At 55.9% G+C, this 21,162-nt stretch overlaps 7 protein-coding genes across 7 annotated transcripts; 4 read left to right on the top strand and 3 right to left on the bottom strand.

Moving 5' to 3' along the window:
• Positions 1-250: 250 nt before the first annotated feature.
• On the bottom strand, positions 251-5,739 carry GGS23DRAFT_612019 (uncharacterized protein; the record flags this gene model as incomplete). The annotated part of the gene is made up of 1 exon (XM_051520456.1): positions 251-5,739. One exon carries the CDS (start codon positions 5,737-5,739, stop codon positions 829-831), a length of 4,911 nt encoding a protein of 1,636 aa, XP_051370179.1. The 3' UTR covers positions 251-828.
• A 1,763-nt stretch (positions 5,740-7,502) lies between these two features.
• Positions 7,503-8,872, top strand: GGS23DRAFT_598620 (Fumarylacetoacetase; the record flags this gene model as incomplete). Its single annotated transcript, XM_051518809.1, has 2 exons — positions 7,503-8,457; positions 8,532-8,872. 2 exons carry the CDS (start codon positions 7,503-7,505, stop codon positions 8,870-8,872), a joined length of 1,296 nt encoding a protein of 431 aa, XP_051370178.1.
• A 1,421-nt stretch (positions 8,873-10,293) lies between these two features.
• Positions 10,294-11,265, bottom strand: GGS23DRAFT_576920 (uncharacterized protein). The gene is made up of 3 exons (XM_051516890.1): positions 11,077-11,265; positions 10,841-10,983; positions 10,294-10,784 (listed from the first exon to the last, which is right to left on the bottom strand). Exons 1-3 carry the CDS (start codon positions 11,091-11,093, stop codon positions 10,645-10,647), a joined length of 300 nt encoding a protein of 99 aa, XP_051370177.1. The 5' UTR covers positions 11,094-11,265; the 3' UTR covers positions 10,294-10,644.
• Positions 11,266-11,538: 273 nt separating this feature from the next.
• Positions 11,539-13,775, top strand: GGS23DRAFT_576919 (uncharacterized protein). The gene is made up of 2 exons (XM_051516889.1): positions 11,539-12,206; positions 12,291-13,775. Exons 1-2 carry the CDS (start codon positions 11,925-11,927, stop codon positions 13,254-13,256), a joined length of 1,248 nt encoding a protein of 415 aa, XP_051370176.1. The 5' UTR covers positions 11,539-11,924; the 3' UTR covers positions 13,257-13,775.
• A 901-nt stretch (positions 13,776-14,676) lies between these two features.
• GGS23DRAFT_598617 (uncharacterized protein) lies at positions 14,677-16,055 on the top strand (the record flags this gene model as incomplete). The annotated part of the gene is made up of 2 exons (XM_051518808.1): positions 14,677-14,824; positions 14,890-16,055. The coding sequence occupies 2 exons, from the start codon at positions 14,677-14,679 to the stop codon at positions 16,053-16,055; spliced, it is 1,314 nt and encodes a 437-aa protein (XP_051370175.1).
• A 664-nt stretch (positions 16,056-16,719) lies between these two features.
• Positions 16,720-19,129, bottom strand: GGS23DRAFT_576913 (Gpi16 subunit, GPI transamidase component). Its single transcript, XM_051516888.1, has 3 exons — positions 18,537-19,129; positions 18,065-18,465; positions 16,720-18,012 (listed from the first exon to the last, which is right to left on the bottom strand). The coding sequence occupies exons 1-3, from the start codon at positions 18,887-18,889 to the stop codon at positions 16,955-16,957; spliced, it is 1,812 nt and encodes a 603-aa protein (XP_051370174.1). The 5' UTR covers positions 18,890-19,129; the 3' UTR covers positions 16,720-16,954.
• Positions 19,130-19,642: 513 nt separating this feature from the next.
• GGS23DRAFT_576912 (LUC7 protein) lies at positions 19,643-21,019 on the top strand. The gene is made up of 2 exons (XM_051516887.1): positions 19,643-19,922; positions 20,007-21,019. The coding sequence occupies exons 1-2, from the start codon at positions 19,895-19,897 to the stop codon at positions 20,825-20,827; spliced, it is 849 nt and encodes a 282-aa protein (XP_051370173.1). The 5' UTR covers positions 19,643-19,894; the 3' UTR covers positions 20,828-21,019.
• Positions 21,020-21,162: the final 143 nt, after the last annotated feature.

Below are 21,162 nucleotides of genomic sequence, written 5' to 3'. Positions count from 1 at the left end.
TCAGCCAATCCACCTCGACTCTCCCTCTCGTCGCTGGCGTTGGAATATGATTACTCGTCCCTCCCGATTGGCTGCGAAAGGGGTTCGAGCGGTCTATACTTAGCCAGCGAACATCTTGCCCACGGCGCACGACATCTCGTGTTATCGGACGACCAACTTTCCGGCTCTTTTCATCCGTCGATGCGACTTGGTGCCGATGCCGCCGACATTCGCTGGCTCTGTTGACAGAATCGAAAGGGGAGGGGGGGGGGGGGGGGGGGGGGCAGCGGGCACGGCGGCGACCGTCGATCGATGCTCTCTGCACGCCCTTTTTTTTTTGTATTCGCAAAGTTGATCGCACTTACGATAGATACACACGCGCAAGCCCGAGGGCACCTCGCATCGGGTCGTACCGTAGAGCCACTGGGAGAATATAACTGCTCCCTTTCCCCTACCGGGGAGCTCTGCCCGAGATTTGCTGCAACTGGAACATTACACGAAATAAATGTGCCTCCATTTTCAAGATAGAGCACCAAGACGGTGTCACTCAACTCTCCGTATAGCACCACTGCTGGTCCTTGGCTTGCCAGTCGGTCTCGGTATACGCTGGCTGGATGCTCCGGGTTGGTGGCCAGATCTATATGCAACAGGCATCCCTGGCCACCACTATCCGTCCGCATCGGATGGCTCGGGTAGAACTTGGAGGGCCTCATCAAAAAGCCATGCATGCATGTATCCGGCACCCTGTGAACCTAGTGAGGAAGAAGGCGGGCTCATCCGGGGGAGCACACAACCACCTGCGTACATACTTAAGGGGCGCCGTTGACGGCGTGTACCACCGACGCCGACCTATCCTATGATCTTCTTTAACCATTCTCTCTGTTCTGTCTTATCTGCAGTCTTAATCCCTTCCATGAAGGACTCGTACTGCATCCGAACAATCTCATCGTGGCAATTGCTCCAGCTCTCAACCATGTCACGTAGTTTTTCGCCATACCCTTCGCCCTTCAGGCCTAGGGCTTGTAGCATGAGCTCTCCCGCAAGCTCAATACGTAGATAGTCGACGAGACTGAATTCTGGCTGCGGGCGTCGTTCCAAGGAGCCCAATTCGAGAGCCACGGGGATCCTATACATCCGGTAACACGACCCCAGGGCAGTCTCCTTTACGGACGGCCACGTCTGGTGGTATGGCCGCTTGGTCCCCACGAGTTCTTCAAGTAGTGAGGTTATATCGCTAACGAAATCCTGAACGCTCTCCCCAAACAATTCTAGTGGCACCGTTTGATACCTGCCTTTGAACAGTTTCAACTTTAGGGGTAGCGTGGCCGGAAGTTTCGGTGGCTGTCGATTCGGGTCGCGGAGCCACTCTTGATTTCGCAGCGACCCGATACGTGCGATGAAGCGTTCGAGGAGGGGTAAGTAGTTCGACCTGACGAACCCGGAGAGTTGCGCGCTCAGACTGGCCCCACGATAGGGATGGTCAAATAAGGAGAGGAACCGGTCAAACCCCGCCGTGTCGGCTGCAGAAATGTAGGCATCCGCTACGTCGACGAGGAATTCTTGAAGGCCCGCGATCGTAACACTGCCCAGCGGGTGGGGGTGAGAGTTCATCTTCTCGCTCAAGAGAAGGCTCACGCTCTGAGCTACACCAAAGCTCGTGGCATCTACCCCATTCCAGACGGAAATCCAATGCGACCCCGCGTCGTTGATGATCCCCCTTCTAGCCGCCTTGTTGATTGCGTCGATGTCCTTCGGGGCTCTGATGTTTATCATGGATAGCTCTCTGATCGCCCGGAAAGCGGCCTCTGGGAGAAATTCAGCGTGGTCCAGGAATATGTCAAGCAAAAGTTTCGGGTGCACCGGCACGAGAGGCAGGCTCTCCACAGGGAGGGTAAATCCGCCGAGATTCAGGAATAGTGTAGTCCACCGTCGGTGGTTGATGGATGACTGTTCCAATATCGGGATAATGATCCGCTTCATCCAAATTTCTTTACTTCGCACAGCAGCCTCGCTTCTGTCTTTTAGATCCGGGATGGCCCCCACAAGCAATCCCAGGATTGGGGGAAAGCAGGAGTTCTTGTCGATCCGGGGCATGGGGCCATCTCCAGACTCAGCCTTCAGCCAGTCTTCCTCGGTTGGCGGGTGACGTTCATTTATGGATGCCGCGATTGGGACGGCATGCTCTTCTATCAGGTCGATAATACTTGATTTCAGCTTGTCGTCGTTGGTTACTGATTTGAGGCTGGTAAGATTTTCGACAATCGCTGTCCGGATGTCTGGATGAGTAGCAGTTTTCAGCAGGGCGGCGAGAGCCTCGCAAGCAAATGCCTGGTCCAGGTACTTTCCCTGGCATAGTATCTGAGTAACCATCTTAACAATGGTGACTCTGATGTGGGGAGCGGTGCTTCCTGTCTCTTCTTCCTGTCCCGTCGAGGTCGCATCGTTCTGCTTTCGAAGCCTATCGTGTATTTCCGAGAAGAGATCGCTCACGAACGCTTTCGCGTCGTGTGCAGGAAGGCTGCTGAGAAATTTGGCGTTGCATATATGCCTGTGCCATGAACTCTCGTCCTGGTAAGCTAAGATGACCTGCTTAACGAACTCGCAAGCAACCGATGGCTGATCCCCTCGGGAAATGCTCCGTATACAGGATATTACAGGTCGAAATGTCGGTCCGTCTCCCATCCGCTCAGAGTCGAGGCATTTCAAGAGAGATTTTGCTAAATTACCAAGTAACCGCGTTGGTATTGTGGACGAAAAACGCTCTAACGTCGACAATACTGAGCTCATATTGGCGCTATTCTCTCGTTGGAGGAATTGATCGTCTAGGCGCACAGCAGGAAACCGAGCATCATATAACGAGGGGAACGGCTTCACGAATGTACCGGATTCGAGGACATATTTCGTCTCCAGGAACGCGATGGCAGCCGCAGCAACGGCATCCCTTACATGGGGGTGAAGACCGGATGACGACCGATAGAACTCCCATATGGACGGTAGGTATTCAGTATCGCGAGTTCTAGGCGTGTATTGGCGGAATGGTAAATCGGCAGTGACTATGCCGTGGAGACCATAGGTATCGAGCATATGGTCAAGGGAATAAGCAGAGAATTCCCCGGACGTGTCGGTTTCCGGCATTTCCGAGAGTGGCACATATGCTAAGGTTGGATTCCAGACAGTAGGACTTCCGATACCCTCATCCGTCGAGGGCAAATGGGGGTGCTCGATCTCAAACAATGATATGACTGACTTCGGCAGCGTGACATCGATCTCATCGTAAACATCTTTCCAAAAATAGAGCCCTTCTCTTGGGGACATACGACTGCCGGTAAGCTCTCCTGTGACATGATTCCACGCTTTGAGGACCTTCTCCTCTCTTTGGGTCCCCTCCTCCGCTGCCAACACAAATTGGCGCAGGGCGAAGCCGTAATCGTCTACAAATGGTCCTATTGCTTCGATCATTGCTGACTCTGTCGGCGGGGGGGCTAAGAGTACGTTTCCACGGGCAAACACAATCGCCTCGACTCTGGACTTAGTATACGGCATATCCTTCAGGATCAGAGGCGTCAGCCATTGGATGGGAAGGCCGTTTGGCCAAGGTGCTTGAAGCCTTGCGGTCATGGGGTACACCTTTACTCGGTATTCTCGCCATAGCTTGTCGCGAGATTGCGCGAGATTGTCCAAGAACTTGTGGACATGCCGTGGCACCTTATCGAGGAAGAGTGCCTCCGGATACCCCTTTTTCAAGGGCCCGGAAAGGGTGTTTAGGCCAAGGCTTTTGTGAGCCTCTCGTAGGCCAAAGCTCTCGATCTCTAGAAGCATGTCGATGGTTGGCTCCCAAACAGAGAGGAAGATCTCCTCATCGGATAGTGTTATCCGGTCTTGTAGGGCGGTCAGCCTTTCTACACGTTTCCAGATCACTCCGGAAGGCAAGTCAGAAAGACCTATCATATATTTCCAACTCCAATAGGGCTCCCGAAGACATGTGGCTGCCGTTTCCATATAGTTCATTATGATTTGATTCGCCCGCTGAACGTCCGCCCGAAGCTGTTCATGCAAGAGGCCCTGGATTCCCACATGATATGGAATTGCACTCAGAAGATTTATGTTTATTTTTGAACACATGACGTCCCGCGAGTAAATTCTGTAGACGGCGTTGGCATCTCTATCAAATCGCCGTGCCCAAGTCATCGTATCTTCATATAGGCTTAGCGATCCGGATGCCATGGATAGAAGGACTGCTGTGGCAGCCCTCTCCGACCTCTCTCGCGCAATCGGCTCCGATACGGCTTTGCGCTCTTGCTCCTGCAGGGCTTTCTCTATCTCGACAAAACAGGTAGCATCGTGGGAGTCGCCAGCATGCAGTCGCGAATTTAGCTGAGCGGAGACTATGCGCAGATTGGTAAGCCCGTCGCAGCTGGGCGCGTAGAGCCGTACTAGGCCAGCGTTTTCCCTATTAAACATGTGTCGAGGATACTCTATGAAGTGGCTATGCGCGTATATCTTCCTCAAGTACTCAAGGAGGAGGTGGGAAATGGCACTCGGGAGAATATCGAAGAGTGTTAGTGGCCAGACACCGTCCCAAGATTTGATCTTCTCGCCGCGCGTATCGGAAAGGTCGATCGTAAAGCCTAGAAGCGGAACGTTCTGGAGCAGCAGCTGCAAGAGCGAAAATCGCTGAGCGGGTTGGACGCCCCGGAGGACGCTGGCGACCTCGGTCAAGGACCACTTGCCGTTCTCTGCCACAAGGGATATCAAGGTCGAGAGAGGTTTTTCCAGTCCATCTCTCTTCCCCTGAGACGCTCTCCTCCAGGCCCTAATGGCGTAGTAGAGAATATTGTCGGGGATGGTTTTCCCGATACGGGGTTCCACGCCTATACACCCAATAAGGAGACTGTAAAAGCGTATCTGAAGGCTGGAGTTCGCTCTCCTATTGCGTAGCCGCCTAGCCAACGGAATGGCAAGGTCCTGAGCCAAGTTCTCTGCGTTCTCCCTGAGTGCATCGGGCGCGGCAGAAAGTCTCTCGAGGAGCCCAAGAGCAAATGTGACATCACTGGCCTCGAGAACGAACTTGTAGCCCGTGATCCTCTTCGGCGTGCCCTCTCCGCAGAAAACAGCAGCAACCAGTTCTTCTTGATATGCGCCCACATGTGCCAGCCAGGTGTTTCTTCTAGCACGGCCTTTTTCATAGACACAAGTCAGCTTTGTGACTATATCCGACGTACACGCAGGGGCGATAGCGTCATAGAGAGACCCTAAAGGTCTAGGATCAGGGTTCACCGGCACGTTGGGGTTTCCGCCGCTGGTATTATGCAACGCTTCGAAGAGTTCAGACATGCATTCCTGACGCTGCCGTCCATGGTGGGTTGCCGTGCTGGATCCCCCAATGCACTGACAGAGGAGACGTACTTCGTAAACGGACATTGCCGACATCAAGGCAAGCATCCCGGGAGTTCCTCCGACGGATTTCCACATATCAGGGAAGAATTCGGTCCGAATTAGTTTACCGAAATGATTGATGGCCACGTGTCTGCCAACAGCGGACACATTTTGGCAAAGACTTTCGACGATAGCACCGGGCTCCTTGCAGACGCAGAGGAATACATGTACGACAATAGGTGGGATGGCGCCAGAGTCGATACTAGCATAAATATGATCTGATATCGGCTTCCAACCAACACTTCGAAGCGACTGCCGGAAGTACTCCACCAGCTCCTTGCTGGAGCTGGTGCGGAGAGTGCGGTTGTTCAGGTCCAGCGACATATTTTCTAGTCAAGACGTAAGCTCAGTAGCGAACGAGGGTAAACCCAGAGAGACACACAGGGGGCGATGAATCCCAGTGGAGAATGAGAGCTATCAATGTGTGAGGATAAGCTCTAGTGTCGGGGGTAGAAACAAAGGCGATGAATTTATCATGGGTGCTCGTCAGCGCAGGTCCATCGTCACTTGGGACCGGCCATATTCAGGGTCGACTTACCCCCATATACGTCACTCGCACGTCACGCGCACGTAAGCCTATAGATATAGGTATACATACTTACCTATGTCAATGCCAACACCACCAGCCTTCACGAGTTGCCACAAAGGGCCCCCTTGGTCCTATCCTAGCCCGTGCCCTCCCTGACTGTGTGTATTGTCGAAGCATTGGCCGGTGACTCGCTGGGGACTGACGCTGGCTCCGATTTAGATCTGCAAACTAGGCAGCGATCGACTGGGCGGATGACGTGAGCCAGCGACCTTTCAGCTTGGTCCAGCCAGGCAAATTCTACGTAGCAGAGGCTGCTTGGTTTACTACTCCCATAGGCCGGGGCAGAGCAAGAGAGGGAGAAGGGCTGTGCCGGCCAACGAGACCGGATGTCGACGAGGGTGGTCAGAGTCGGAGGAGAGAGATGTGGCGGATGAGGTAGGGACGTAGGTATCAGTACTAGAAACGACAGGTGGCTGCCAGGCTGTCGCCCCGACTCTCAGTCGTCCAGCCATGTGGCAGCAGCTGCTGTGGGGTGCTTGCTATTTTATTGCACTGCGACTTGATGCCCGCCACTAGATACCTATCTATAACGGCCACTCCAATGAATCGTCCAGGCCTTTCGGGAGGAAGACGTGCCCTAGGTATGGAGTTGTATTCCCTGCTATCAGGTACCCGAGTTTGGCCTCCCGCCGACGGTACCTAGGGGACCGGATCTTCTCGTAGCCAGAAAATAAACCGCTTTTTGCATAGGTATATGCGATTCATATGAGTACATAGACCAGCCCAACTAGTCCCCCTATACCTCACCCCAAAGAGGGCCACGGCTTTCTAAAGATTCTGTTAGCTTTTTCCAAAACCACCAACTCCACTAACTGGTTGGGGTACCTAAGTTTTTTTTCGATTACTTAAGCCGCCACTACCGCTACCACCAACTGCCACCACCAACTGCCACCACCAACTGCCACCACCAACTGCCACCGCCAACTGCCACCGCCAACTGCCACCACTGCCACCACTAGGTACTAGCCAACTACCACCACTCAGTAGCTGCAGCACCACCACCACTTGCTCTATTATATGAACGTACGCATCTAGGGCAACGTTTTGTCGCGAAAAAGAATCAATTACATGCGCTCTCGCACAGAGGTTAGAAATGCATTGGAGAGGAATTTTTAGAACCCCTATAAGGAATTCGGATCAAGCTCGGCATAAAGCGGGTTTTTCGCATAACCCGGTTCGAGGCCGGGGTGAGGTACAGGGGACTGGTTGGGCTGGCCTGCGACCTCGTCTGCGACCTCGTCCGCGACCTCCCGCGACGGACCGGCAATTGTGGTCGGGTACCCCCACCTTGAACTTCCTCCTACCTACACGGGTAAACGGTGCCTTAGGTACTTGTGTGGGTACCTACCCCAAGGCGGGCGTTATCATCAATAACAACGCCCGGATATGCAGCTATGCCGGTAACATGAACAGAAACCACCGCTACCGGGCACACAGCCACGAGACATTCCCGCAAACCACCGACACAGCAGCAGGACGCAGTTCTGAGGGGATCATCATGGCGTCGACCTGGGTGCCCGGCGTTTCCGCCGAGACTCCCTTTTCCCTGGCCAACATCCCCTTTGGCATCATCAGCTCTCCCGCCGACCCTGCGCCGCACGCTGCCGTCGCCATCGGGTCCCGCGTGCTTGATCTCAAGGTGCTGTCGTCGCATCCCGCTTTCGCCAGCCTCTTCCCCGCGCTCAAAGACTGCGCCCACGTCTTCTCGCAGCCGACTCTAAACGAGTTCGCGGCGCTGGGACGGCCGGTGCATCGCGATGTGCGAAGGGCCATTCAAGGTCTCCTGGCCGCTGAGACGGCACACCCGGACGTCCTGAGGGACAATGCGGAACTTCGCGGGAAAGCCTTGCTTCCCCGGACAGGGGTCCAGATGCACCTACCCATGAGCATCGGCGATTACACTGATTTCTACGCCGGCTTCCACCATGCGTATACCGTCGGCGCCATGTTCCGCGGGCCGCAGGCCGCTCTGCAGCCAAACTACACTCACCTACCGGTTGGTTACCACGGACGCGCCTCGAGCATCGTAGTTTCGGGCAAGTCGATCCGGCGTCCTGTCGGTCAGATCATCCTCGACCCGACCGCCGAGCCCAAGCAGCCCACCACCGCCCCGAGCCGGCAGTTGGACATCGAGCTGGAGCTCGGCTGCTTCATCGCGACTCCGAACGAGATGGAGAGCCAGATCAAGGTCGCGGACGCCGAAGACCACATCTTCGGGTATGTCCTGCTGAACGACTGGAGCGCGCGTGACATCCAGAAGTGGGAGTACGTCCCGCTCGGGCCCTTCAACGGGAAGAACTTCGCCACCACCATCAGCCCCTGGGTCGTGCTCGCCGACGCCCTCGAGCCGTTCCGGACCAGGGGGGTCGACAACTGGACACCGCTCCAGGCGTACCTGAACGAAGGCAAAGAAGAAAATGTCTTCGACATAGAGCTGCAGGTCGAACTGAAAAGTACGTATACCTCGCCCAGAAAAATACCTCTGCGGTCAGGCCGGCTGGCAATGGGCAGGGCTAACGTGGCGCAGCACCGCAAGAAGACGTGACCTTGATATCGATGACCAGCTCCAAGTATCTCATGTGGTCGTTCCCACAGATGATCGCCCACCACACCCTCGGCGGCTGCCCGCTGAGGACGGGCGACCTCCTAGGGTCTGGAACCATCAGCGGCCCGTCGCCCAGCGAAAAGGGGAGCTTCCTCGAGCTGAGCGACGGGGGCAGGAAGGACATCTTGCTCTACGGTATGGACGTGCGTCGCTTCCTGAAAGACGGCGACACCGTTACCATCACCGGCATCTGCGGGAAGCCGGGAGAAAGGGTGGGCTTTGGTGAGTGTGTCGGACGTATCCAGGGAGCCGCTCCTCTGTAATTTTATGCCGCAACGCTACTATCGTGGGTGTATGCGCCGGAAGTCCGGTCATGCAAGACTTTGCCCCAAACCTGTCGTTTATACGAGAATATCCTGCTGCGGTTTTATGTATCTAAATCCATCACGGCAGCATTCGAAATATGTACACATCAGATATAAGACGTTATAATCCAACCCCGCAACATTCGTTACAAAGAGAAAACGGATGTATATAGAGTAATGAAAAATGGGACAGGTAAAGATTCTAGATGCTTTCGGGAAAGAGATCCTACTACTCGCAAAACTGGCCATTCTAGGGTCCTACGTCCTGGATAACAGGCCTGATGTTGACCTTGTAGTGATCTGACAGATTTAAAACAACTCGATCAGAGACGCGTCTCGAGATCGAGTACTGCCTAACAGCACATGCAACATGTGCCACTGTCCACATTTCGTTACATACACAAAATGGTGGCTTGCGCTATTATGCGAGTTTTGTTTAAGACATGAGATAATAGCGGCACTGTCTATTGTAACGCTTCAATGTCTTTGAGACAGATATTCATGGTTTGTAATAATGCGCCTTTGAACACCTACCATTAGTAATCGGGAATTGTTGAAGACGTATCCTATGGACATTAGAAACAGTCACAACTTAGGGAGGACATGGTAGCGATTAAACAATTCTGTCTCCGAGTATAACGAATATTTTGTTTCCCATCAGTCCGAGTGTTGCTTGTGATGATGAAAGGACCACGCAGGATATATTAACAACTTGGTATCTCTCAGAAGGATATCCGCCACTTGACTAACACCACACTCTCTGGTAACCAAGCAAAGACATAATTTAACCAGAACTACCATTGTTAACTACAAGCACTGTTGCATCGCTACAATGACAGCAATCGAAACAAGGCCATCATCGCCTGCGTGCCCCGCTCGCCGCGAATCTAGGGGCAGACATCCACGTGGCAGTTGCCCTCCTCCATTTCCCGTCAAAGGGGAGGGGCAAGAATACGGTGTGGTCCAGAAGCACATGGGGGACGTATTCTTCGTGGTCAACACGTACAGCACGGGCGAAAATGGCTCGGTGAGGACCTATCTATGCGTAGTCGCGGATGCGGTACTGGAGGAGATATCCTGCATAGTCCGGGGAAGCATTGTGCTTCTCACTCTGCCCGGCTTCCCGCGCAACATGGCAGAAATCGCTCACCTGTATTCCCAGGATATCGCTCGCAGCCTAGTTATCCACGGTTGCGTGCCTTGTACAGCGTTCCAGAGCAATGTTATAAACTACGCTGACGATGGCCCCGATGACGGCCCTCATGTAGATAGCACACATAATCAGGGAGTTCCGACTGGTGCTGGGGAGGATGGAGATGAAGACTCAGGCGTAGAACTATAGCCATGCGTAGACACGCTCCAAATAGAACATAAACTAAGCCACCAGCATTGACTACCATTGATACTCACAGGATGTGCCATCTGAGGAAATGACGAAACGAATCTCGACAAGTGGTCACGTACTAAGCAGGTCTAAAAGGAACAATGTTTCAAGATCTCCCAATCGTATTGAATGTCTACCTCGCTAAGCGGCGGCCAGCCAGCCCGCAGAGCGCTTAATGTTGATATGTCGAGGCTCAAATGCTTCCAAGTGTGATGCTTTCAACAATCCATGCAAAATGGGTATCTTTTTTTTGCTCCAGCTCCAGCTTCGATCCTGATACCTCCTATCCCTCCCGCGTTGTTCTCCCACGAGGGGCGGACGCCATATTTTCTCGTTGCGACATCCCTTAGTACAGACCGACGCAGACGTCACCCCTGACTCGGGCGGTCAGGTGGACTTCGGCCTCGAGGTCGAGCTTGATGCCGACCAGCAGGGCGGCGGACTTGTGGTTTCCGTTCTCGTCGGTAGCACCACGGAGGAGTTGACCTGGAACAACGATGTCAATACGCCGCATTGGACAATTCTCCCGGGAAGCGCCTTACCAGCTGGCTGAGCGAGACCGGCCGAGGTCGGTAGCTGAGGAAGGCTAGAGAGCTGACCGCCCTTGCGACCACCGCGGGCCTGGCCGTCGGAGTCCGAGTCGCTGGTGTAAGCGACGTTGTTCTTCATCGGGATGGGGGCAGTACTGAGACGCGGGTTAGTCCGAGTCACACGTTACCTCTGAGACCCGAAGGACCAGGGGGGAGGGAGGGGGCGCCAGGGAGACCGTGTCACTCACGCGGTAGTGGAGGCCATTTTGAAATGAGGTTGTTTTGGTTGGAAAGTGGCGGGAAGAGATCTCGAAAAGATTTGTGGCGGAGAATGCGAAGTCTTTGAAAGTCAGCCCGGCTGAAGTTGTGAAGATGGAGTTTGATGCTGGATGCGTAGAAAAGACTCTCTTCATCGATCTGGAGAAGGGAAAGCTAGCTCTTATACAATCCGGGTGCTACGCACAGCCGATGGCGCCGAGCTATATGTTCTCCACGAGCTTGCGCAGGGGTTCCCACCACTATCGGGACGGTGGAGTAGCGACTGGTTCGTTGCAACACAAATCTTATTCCTAAGCATTCGGATGTAACATTCTCGTCTGATATGGCATGATTGGAGCCTCCCAGGAGTGTGTATGGGGCAGGCTGGGTTCGTTGGAGAGAGTATTGTGTCGTATTCTCATTGCTTGACTTTCCTTGTCTTTCACTGGGACGCGGCGGGTCTTCCTTGATCAAAGCGTTGAGCCTCAAACACCCTGGGTCTCGCTTGACCCCTGTTCTCGAATGACAGCGCTCAGATCTGATCTGAGAGTGGTACGACTCGTCGGGGAATAGGCACTCTCGGATGCAATGGGACCCTCCCCTATTCCAAGGACCCTGAAGTCGAAAACGGTCTAGAGCCGAACCGGGAGTTGCTGAGGGTGTGGCCGCCTTGCTCGGGCTAATGAGAAACAAGTTCGTCTTCCCTGGAAACCCAGATCTTAACATCTTTGGTAAACATCGTCAATACTCTTCGCTACCCTGGTCTATTTTTGTTTCTGCGTGCATACGCGTGGCCTTTCGATAAGCAGTGCTTGTCGAGTGCGAGAGAGAGACACTGATGTCGCCGTCTAATACCGCCCAAACATCTCAAACCTACACATTCCGCGGGAAGACCCTCCAGGAAGCCCTCGAAGAATTCGCAATGTCAATCCCTCTGCTGCTTGCCATCACGATCTGCCCTGCTCTCCTCGGAACACAGGAAGCCATCCGACAAAGCCAGTCCAAGAGCAAGCGCGAAGAGCACCGCTCCCGCAGGTGCAATCTGGTCGTGTCCTGCGTGAAGCAGTCAATCAGGAGCCGCGATATCCACGGAAAATTAGTCGTGCTCAAGGATAACAAGGTAAATACAATTACACCGTTTACCATGAGAAGAAGCAGAGGGCGAATTGGCGGGACGTGCCACTGATGCAATTTGTGTTTGTAGCTCTACATTACTACGAGCGTCCCATCAACAGAAGATGGCGTGCCGACCACCGCCGGCGGTGGGTACCCTTTCGCTGGGTACTATCTGCCCTATCCCGACAAGCCCTACGAAGGCCTAGTGAGCACCATTAGCGACGACCCGCCTATGCTCAACTGGATATACGTCGACAAGGACACGTATGAAGTCAAGTACGGCGTCCGCGCCGACGCGCAGCCCAACATCACAGGCCCGTTCGATTGCACCCGGCAGGACCGGCGCATGACCTTGCAAGGCTGGGAGGGGTTCGTCGCCGTCGAAGAGTTCCCGGGGATCTGGGCTCTGTACTTCGACAAGGACGACGACGGCCTCGTCACCAAAGTCCCCATGGGGACACGCGTGCTCGAGATCGAACTCACCCGGCGCGAGAAGAAGGAGCGCAAGCCCGAGCCGGAAGACTTGAGCCAGGCGCAGACGCTGGACGAGAAGATGAAGGAACACCAGGAACAAGCCGAGAGAGAGGCTCGGGAGAAGGAGGAATTCTACCGTAAGCAGGAAGAGGAGCGACGACAAGCGGCAGAGGCAGCAGCTGCCGCTGAAAACGGGCAAGTAGCGGAGGAGTTGGAGGAGCGGCCAGATGGCGTGGGGGACACGGATGATCAAGCGGAGGATGTGGCACAGGCGAGCGTAACATTCGATCTAGACAAACTACGTCTCGCCGTACCCGGCGGGAGCTCGGAGCCCTCTGGTAGTAATCCTCGCTCACCTAGCGTAGTAACTGACAACGCTTCATTCTGGTCGTCAGCGAGGAAACTGAGCGATATCAGCGACAGCGAGTCGGTCACGGCGGCGAGCTCGATCGCCGCCGGGATCGACGAGGCAGACAGCGTCTCGGGAGACCCGGGCTACAAGCGGCCCTACGTCGAGGATGTCGAGGACGAGGGCGATGACGATGTCGAGAGGGGAGAGGAGGAGGTGGCGAGGACATGACGAAACTATTATCTTCATTTTCGGGCAGGTTGGTCGGTCGGTTTGTGGGGATCGGGCCATGGATGTATGTATACCCTCGCAGGCGCCATCTAGATAGAGCCTGGTACTCTCATCCGCTGGAGCAGCAAGCCGCGGGGAGGGAGGACGGGGAGGGAACGAGAGACTAGGGACACATTGCGGGGGGTACCCGGCGATCTTATTATGGGCAAGTAAAAGGCATGGGAACGTAACTACCAATATGAATATATATGACGAGGCTTCTAGAATATCACTCAAGCTACTAGCTGTGTTCTAATCGTCGCATCGGCTAGGGAGGCGGAGAGGTGAAGCTAAGTTTGTTCGTGACCGTGCCTTGCTGCCCGGGGGTGGTACTGCTCAGCGGGTCTCCGCCTGGGGGTAGAGTTCTCATTTCCAGAGACCGGTCACTCGTGCTCGACTCGTGATAAGTGTACAGTGCATAACACAGAGGTATGTACATACTACAAAGGCATACCACGTGCTTAGAGGGAGAGATGTCGCCTACGAGGCCCTCGCGGCTTCACGTTTTAGTGTGGCCATTGGGACCCATGGAGTTGACAGAAGAGGACGTGTTGACACCCTCATACTTGGGACGATCGGTTCAGGGGCCGACGGACGGGCCAGCGAGTCCTAGCCTGAATGTGGATGATAAGGGCTCTTTTGCCTGGTCGACATGATGATCGTCCCCCCCCCTTCTGCCCTCCTGTTCCTATTCCTCTACTGCCACAGTTTCAGATGTAACCTCGCCCAGGGAGCTGGACTGGCTGGGCCCATATCAGCTGTTTTCCAGGGCTTTTCTGTCTCACTTACTCCCCGTGCGGCCGCAATCACGCGTTCGCCCTTCCCTCCCTCAGCCATCGCTCTGTTAGTAGTAAGCCAGCACAGTCGACCAAGCCCTCCAAGGCCGACCAAGCCAGCAACTTGCAAGGCAGCCCAGCTAAGCTTCGCTTGCAAATGAGCCATCCGCCATCTTGGGTTGATCGTGGGTTGTTAGCAGCTCGGCGAGGAAGACCTGTTTGGATCCTTTCTCTCGCGGAGATTCTATTCTAATCTATACACTAGGATCGATATCCAGTGCAGGCTCTTCACTTCGTATACACACCGTAGTTTCGCTTTATTTTTTTTTCCTCCCCTCTACATCCACCTTCACTTCTAAGTCCACCGGTTGGCCACGAACGTTTTTTTCTTCTTAATTTATCTCTTTTCGTAATTAATTTCCCGCTTTCCATTTCCTGCCGCATACACACGCACACACACACTTCACGACTGGGAGCGGGCACTGGCTGGGATGCCATGTAATTTTCGAACCAGGAAACGACGGTAACCAAGGAAACGAGAGAAAGAAGCGAAGCAAGAAGACCAGAATTTTGAAGAGAAGGAGAAGAATATCGAATCTCATTAAATGTCGGAAATGATAGCGGATCTCCTCCACTCCCTAGCCCACGACTCCGACGACGCGGATGGCGTAGCGCAGCTGGTCGTGACCGCCATCGGATCCTGCGGGCAACACTACGTCTGCTGGAAGACGAATTCCGGCGAGTTCAAGCAACGTAAGTAGACACGCTGCGGCGACCCCTTCCCTCACCGCCGTGACTCATGCTCAAACGTGTTCTAGAATCGAATGACCTCCCCAAGGCGCTGCAGGAGTGGCTGTTCCCGGCCGACGGGAGCACGCGCGACTTCGAGACCCTGCAGGTGGTGCTGTCGGGCGACGACACCTTCTGGGCCTCGGATCGCGACGGCGAGGTGCGCAGCGAGCAGCCGAGCTCGCAGCAGCAGCGGCTGCGGCGCGCGCTGACCGTCGGCGGCGATAGCGTGTCGCCCACGGGGCGGCGGCGCGGGAGCAGGGCGCGCGAGCTCGCCGAGAGGGGGATCGGCGGGTTCATCGGCGACGCGGAGCGGCCGCGGGCGAGCACGGCGCCGTCGGCCTCTCCGCCGGCGGCGGCGGCGACAGGCGAGCGCCCCCACCCGACGCTCAGGACGACGGGGTCGCTGCTGCGGTCGGCGGCCGACCAGCACCAGGTGGTCAGCCCGAGCCACAGCCGCTCGGCGTCGGTCGACAAGCTGCGGCGCGTGGCCCTGGTGCCGCTCGCCGTCAGCCAGCAGCGGCGGTCGTGGGCCACGCGCCCGCGCAGCATGGTCTACGGCGCCGGCGTCTACCACCACGAGGACCTCGGCGTGCTCAGGGAGCAGCCCAGCTCCCACCGCCCCGACCTCCCGCCTCCCAAGTCCGCCGCCGCCGCCCTGCCCCCCGGCTACCCGCAGCACCGCCCGCGCGCCAGCAACACCCCGCCCCGCGACGACGACCGTTGCACTTGCACCTGCCCGCACCACCACGGCCCCGCGCCGAGCGCGGCGCCGCCCGCGCGCTCGAGCTACGCGGACGCCAGCGTGCAGACCGACCCGACCCCGGAGGACGACGGCGGCGACGACGAGTACGCGGCGCCGCGGCGGCGCCAGCGGCACCAGCGGCACTCGACGGCGTCGTCGACCGGCAGCGTCGACTCGTTCCGCTCGAGCACCTTCAACAGCCAGCGCGCCAGCTTTGAGACCACGACGACGCGGCCCGACGACGCCCACGTCTACGCGAAGGGAGACCCCGACGCCGCGTACTACGAGGGCGGATGGGGCTGGGCCCACCCGCAGCACATGCAGTTCCAGCCGCCGCCGCCGCCGCCGCCGCAGGAGGTCTGGGTCCTGCCGCCGAATCCCATCATCATGGGCCGCATGCAAGACTACTTCCGGTCCTCGGCGTACGTGCTGGGCGGCGCCCTATCGTAAGCTGGCGGGGAGGGCGTAGACGGGAGGGAGATGCTTCTAGCGTGGGGGTGCTGTGTTTTCCGGGGGGGGGGGTTATAAATCTTTTCTTTTCGTCTTGCTCTTTCGGGGCCTCTTCTCTTCTCTTCTCTCTTTCTGCACTTTTTTCTTTATTTTTTCTTTTTTGCGCATTTTGCATACCCCATCGTGATCCCGTCAGTTGTAAACCAGACAAGACCGACCCGCGCGTATTTAGAAAGCCAGAAGGAAGGGGAGGCGGGAAATGTCCAAGTATCTACGCACACGCGTCCTCATATGCGAAGTAGATAACGCGAAGAAATACTCCCGCGAGGAGCAGCAGCATTTAAGAGAGAAACGGAGTTTACGGAATGTATAAAGGGGCGCACATTCAATGCACATATCTACGCGTGTATACGTGCTTACATATCAGTACATATAGCGAAAAGCAAAAGACTGTTATCGGGAGACAGGACCTCCTTTATTCCTGTCCTGTCCGACGACTCGAAGCATGTAAGGAGAGCCTGTGTGGACTAGGTACATACAACCGCGGAAGAGTAATGTGTATCATAATGTATAATAAACAGACCGAGAAAATTCTTATCTACGAGAAGACTTGTTTAGTCTTGCTCATGGTTGAGGGTTCCGTCACCAATTTGATATCGTAATGTAATAGGCGGCAACGCGCCCATTCTTAATTAGTGGTTGACCTGGTGCCTCTAGTAGATATTCTACTAGTCTATCACTGCTCGGTTTTCGCTATGCTGCTATTCTATCTGCTTCGGGGATCATACATGGGGATAAGACGCTGATAGCTAAGCTAAAAATGAACGACACGGGAGTCAACCCTTCGTGTCTATTTTGATACTTACCCAAGAAAGACAATACCGAGACCGGTTGTCTACCTAATCTACTTTCCCCTTGGCGGCCTTTATTTTTTGAGAGAGCTTGATAATGCCCTCTATGACCTTCCCCTTGAGGCCGCTGAGGCCGACCGCGGGTCCTTCGTCGGCGCCGACGAACCTCCGTATCAACATGTTGTACAAGCCCCCAAAAGCGAGGGCGATAGCCGTGCTAGTAAAGATGATCACGTTATATGGCATACTGAAGTCGGGCGTGGGCAGGCTGAGTAGTAGGGTCGTGGTCCGTAGGTTGGACGTTATCGCTCGCGCGTGAGGGGCGTCGGGCGCGGTGGACGGCAGTATGGTGATGATGGCAGCAGCGACGTCGAAGCCACGGTTCGCGTCTGGGGGATACTCGGTGTAGCGCAGGATGGACTTTTCGAAGTCATAGCTGAGGAAAACAGTGCTGGCTGGCGGAATGCGCATCCGTAGCTCGAGCTGTGTTCCCCGGACGCGATCTAAGGCTGGACGATAGTATATTTCTTCGAGTATCTCCTTGCCATGCCCTCGCTTACCCCCGCTAATCTGTGTCTTGAGAGTGTGGAGATATATTCGCATAAACCACGGTAGGCTCTCCATATAGATAAACTCGACCTCGTAATCCGGGCTCGGGTTAGTGAGAATAGTACGGATGCCGCCACGTTCTTGTCCGTGGCCCGTGGAACTGCGCTCGGCATAGAGAAGCGGGACATCTGGTTGGAACATCTCATCCGCATCCGTCTTGCCGTGTTCTCCCTCCCGCGACATACGGGGGAGGACCATGGAGAAGTCCACATCGGTGGGGATTTTGTAGCAGCGCGTGGCGTGGTCGGGATACTTAACCTCGGTCGCGCCGCCTGCTGTAAAGACATCCCGGCTATAGGGGGCTACGATGCAAACGGGGGTGGCATCGAGACCAGCCAATGGGCAAGCCCCCTTAACGGGCTTGCCGAAAACTTGGTCCAGAGTCCATTCTTGGCCCTCGAGGAAATCGTTGGGGAAGCATGTGTCGTCCGAGTGGTATGGCTTTGTCGAGTTGCATTTGAGATCGTGACCTGGCGGTGGCCGGGGAATCGGATTACCTGCATCATGTTAAACAACTGGGGATGTGACCAGGCTGTCTTCTCTGCTTACCCCTGGGCCGTTTAGACCGCTCGATATCCAGAACCATGTCGATTGTCTGCTCGATTTGCAACACGCACCCCTCCCCGCCCGTACATATAGGCCGGATATCGATCGCCATGCTCTGCCAAGATGCGTCGAAGAGCTTGTGCCCGTCCAGGAGACTCGAGATTCCGGCCTTCCCTTTGCACGGGAGGAGCTTCAAGAACGGGGTCAAATTCTCGGTGCAGACGACTTCTCTCGGTAGGACGCCGTGCAAGAGGTGCAGGTTGGCGAGGGTAGAGTTGACGTGGGTGCCTTCGGGCTGGAAGGACATGACAGGTCGGGTCGTCCTCGTCTCGTCGATGAAGTTCAGCGACGCGCAAAAGAGGCCAGACAACGCGTTCGTCAGAGTCAGCCATTTATGGTCAGCCCTACCGGTGCACATAGTCAGCGAGGGGGGCAGAGATTCGTCGACAGCGGGACCGCCCCAGGCGACACGTACTCTTCGCCGGTGTCCGCCTCCAACCACGCCCAGAGCTCGACGCCGGTTCCGCCCTCTCTCGTGCCATCCCACGGCCGCCGACCCCAGCTCTCAGCATCCCACCTCCCCAGGCTGAACCTTAGATGGAGCTCGCGCGTTCCTACATGCTGCAGTATCTGGCCTATCGACCGGGGGAAGAAGCGAAAGTCGTGCGCCTCGAATTGCGATAGGCTCGTGTTGGATTTGAAGTTGAAGCTGGCGAGGAGGGCGGATTGCGGTAATGGTTTGAGGGTGAGGCGCTCGTAGTAGTCGGAAGCGGCGGACCGCCAAAAGAGGAAGAACAAGGGTATCAAGTAAGAAAAGAAAGGACGCATCGTGGCCGTCGATGGTCCATCAGAACGACCTGGGTTGGAAAATGGTTGGTGGTTAGTTGAAGAGGGAACAGGATGGACTCGACGGGCTCCTCTGGGGGCAGCAAGATATGACAGCGAGCGAGGTAACAGGACAGGTACACTGTTTAGCTGAGGAACAGGGCTTGGGGAGTGCCCAGGTCAGGTACCTGACGCTAGGTTAGGCACGCTAGGTAGGTACTCAGTAGTGTTGGGAGAGGGGGGTAGATACCTCTAGTTGTTCCGACGAGAGGTCGGAGATACTTGACAGAGTCGGGGGGGGGGGCAACTTGCTCCGTATACTGCTATGCTACCGTATACCTACCTGTAAGGTACCTCTTAAAATCAGGGGTAGATAATACCAACCAAATATGTCTAAGCCATGTGTAGGCCGTCCAAGCCTCTCTCCAGCTTTATGCGTTACCCGCGCCGATTGAATACAGGTATAATACATGTATACGTACATGCACATCTGGCCCAGGCAAGCCTGTAAGTCAGGTACCCAGGTTACGTACCTGATACAGGTAACGCTGTCCATTACCTCCCGCCTTCAGTGGCCTCCGGTGCAGATCCCTAGAGCTCTCCGGTAACAGCCAGCCAACCAATAGCGATCTTGGCCTAGAGGCACCTATGAGATGACCACTGCTAGAACAGCTAATTGGCCCCCCGCAAAGCCCCACGGGACCTATAGTGTCGGGTAACCTGCGCCTTTCCCGCATCCTTACCTAGGTAGGTACCTTTTTTTTTTCTTGTAGGTCCATTCCATTACATTGCTCTTCTTTCAGCCTCGTCGCCGTTCGCCGTCTTCTGGTACCACCGCGTCGTCTACTTGGCACACCTGCTCTACCTCACCTCGCGTATTTAAGTAAAACAACACCGGCGATACCGCAAATCCGTACATCACCTGCAAGGAATCAGGAGCGTCGTTCGCGATAGTACCAGCATACCTGCACCGGACCTCGAGGGCTCCGTTCCCTGAGGACATACAGCATGGCGGCGGAACAGCGAAAGCTGCTTGGTAAGGCCTCGACAGCAACCTTGCTTCGTTCATTACCTGTCGTATGGCCATTTATTTGCTAACTCTTGTCTTCCTTCCTTCTAGAGCAGCTCATGGGCGGCCCCCAGACCTCGCGCGCGGCCCAAGTCTCCCTCACCGACCCCAAAGTGTGCCGCTCGTTCCTCGTCGGCACGTGCCCGCACGACCTCTTCACGAACACGAAGCAGGACCTCGGGCCGTGCCCCAAGATCCACGCCGAGTCGCTCAAGGCCGAGTGGGAGGCCCTGCCGGAGCCGGCGCGGCAGAAGTACGGCTTCGAGATCGACTACATGCGCGACCTGCAGAAGTACATCGAGGAGTGCAACCGGCGGATCGACGCGGCGCAGCGGCGCCTCGAGAAGACCCCCGACGAGATCCGCCAGACCAACGTGCTGCTCAAGGCCATCGCCGACCTCGCCGCCACCGTCAACTGCGGCCTGCACGAGGTCCGCGTGCTCGGCGACCTCGGCGAGGTCAGCCGCGCCTGCGACGAGTTCTTCCGCGTCCGCCAGGCCGCCCAGGCCAAGGCCGAGCGCGAGCGCGAGCTCAAGGCCCTCAGCGACACCAGCGGCCCCTCCGGCCACCAGAAGCTCCAGGTCTGCGACGTCTGCGGCGCCTACCTCTCCCGCCTCGACAACGACCGCCGCCTCGCCGACCACTTCTACGGCAAGATGCACCTCGGCTACGCCCAGATGCGCAAGACCTACGACGCCCTCCCCAAGGACCTCCGCGGCTCCGGCCGCGGCCCCCGCGCGCCCCTCCCCGACGACGGCCCCGGCATGCGAGATGACGGATACGGCGACGGTGGGTGGAAGGGCGGGCCTAGAGGGCCCAGACGCGGCGGGTACGGGGGCAGGAGCGGACGCGGGTTCCGTGGTGGCTGGTGAAAGGAGAAAAGCGATTTATATTAGACGTGGGATATTTTTTGGTTCGTATTATGCGCAATGCTGCGACGCATCCGATGGAGTTCCTGGTGTTTGGGTAAGAGTTGGTTGCAGACTACGGTTACGATACCTCAATAATCATTACGAATAGGCGGAAATAATGGGCTAGTCATCCACAAATGCACATCTCTGTCTATTAGGTTGTCGTTTTTGAACTGGTATCTTGTACTGCGTGTGTTCCCTCTCGTCATCTCCAGCGCTATAGGCACCACTTCAACGGATCGCCGCTCGACTTGCCTATCCATCAGTCGTACTTTCGTAGATCTCTTAAGACTGCC

This window comes from Durotheca rogersii (assembly GCF_024521655.1).
Source record: "Durotheca rogersii strain YMJ 92031201 chromosome Unknown GGS23scaffold_18, whole genome shotgun sequence".
Classification (NCBI taxonomy): domain Eukaryota; kingdom Fungi; phylum Ascomycota; class Sordariomycetes; order Xylariales; family Xylariaceae; genus Durotheca; species Durotheca rogersii.
This window is presented reverse-complemented; position numbering and strand designations above follow the sequence as displayed.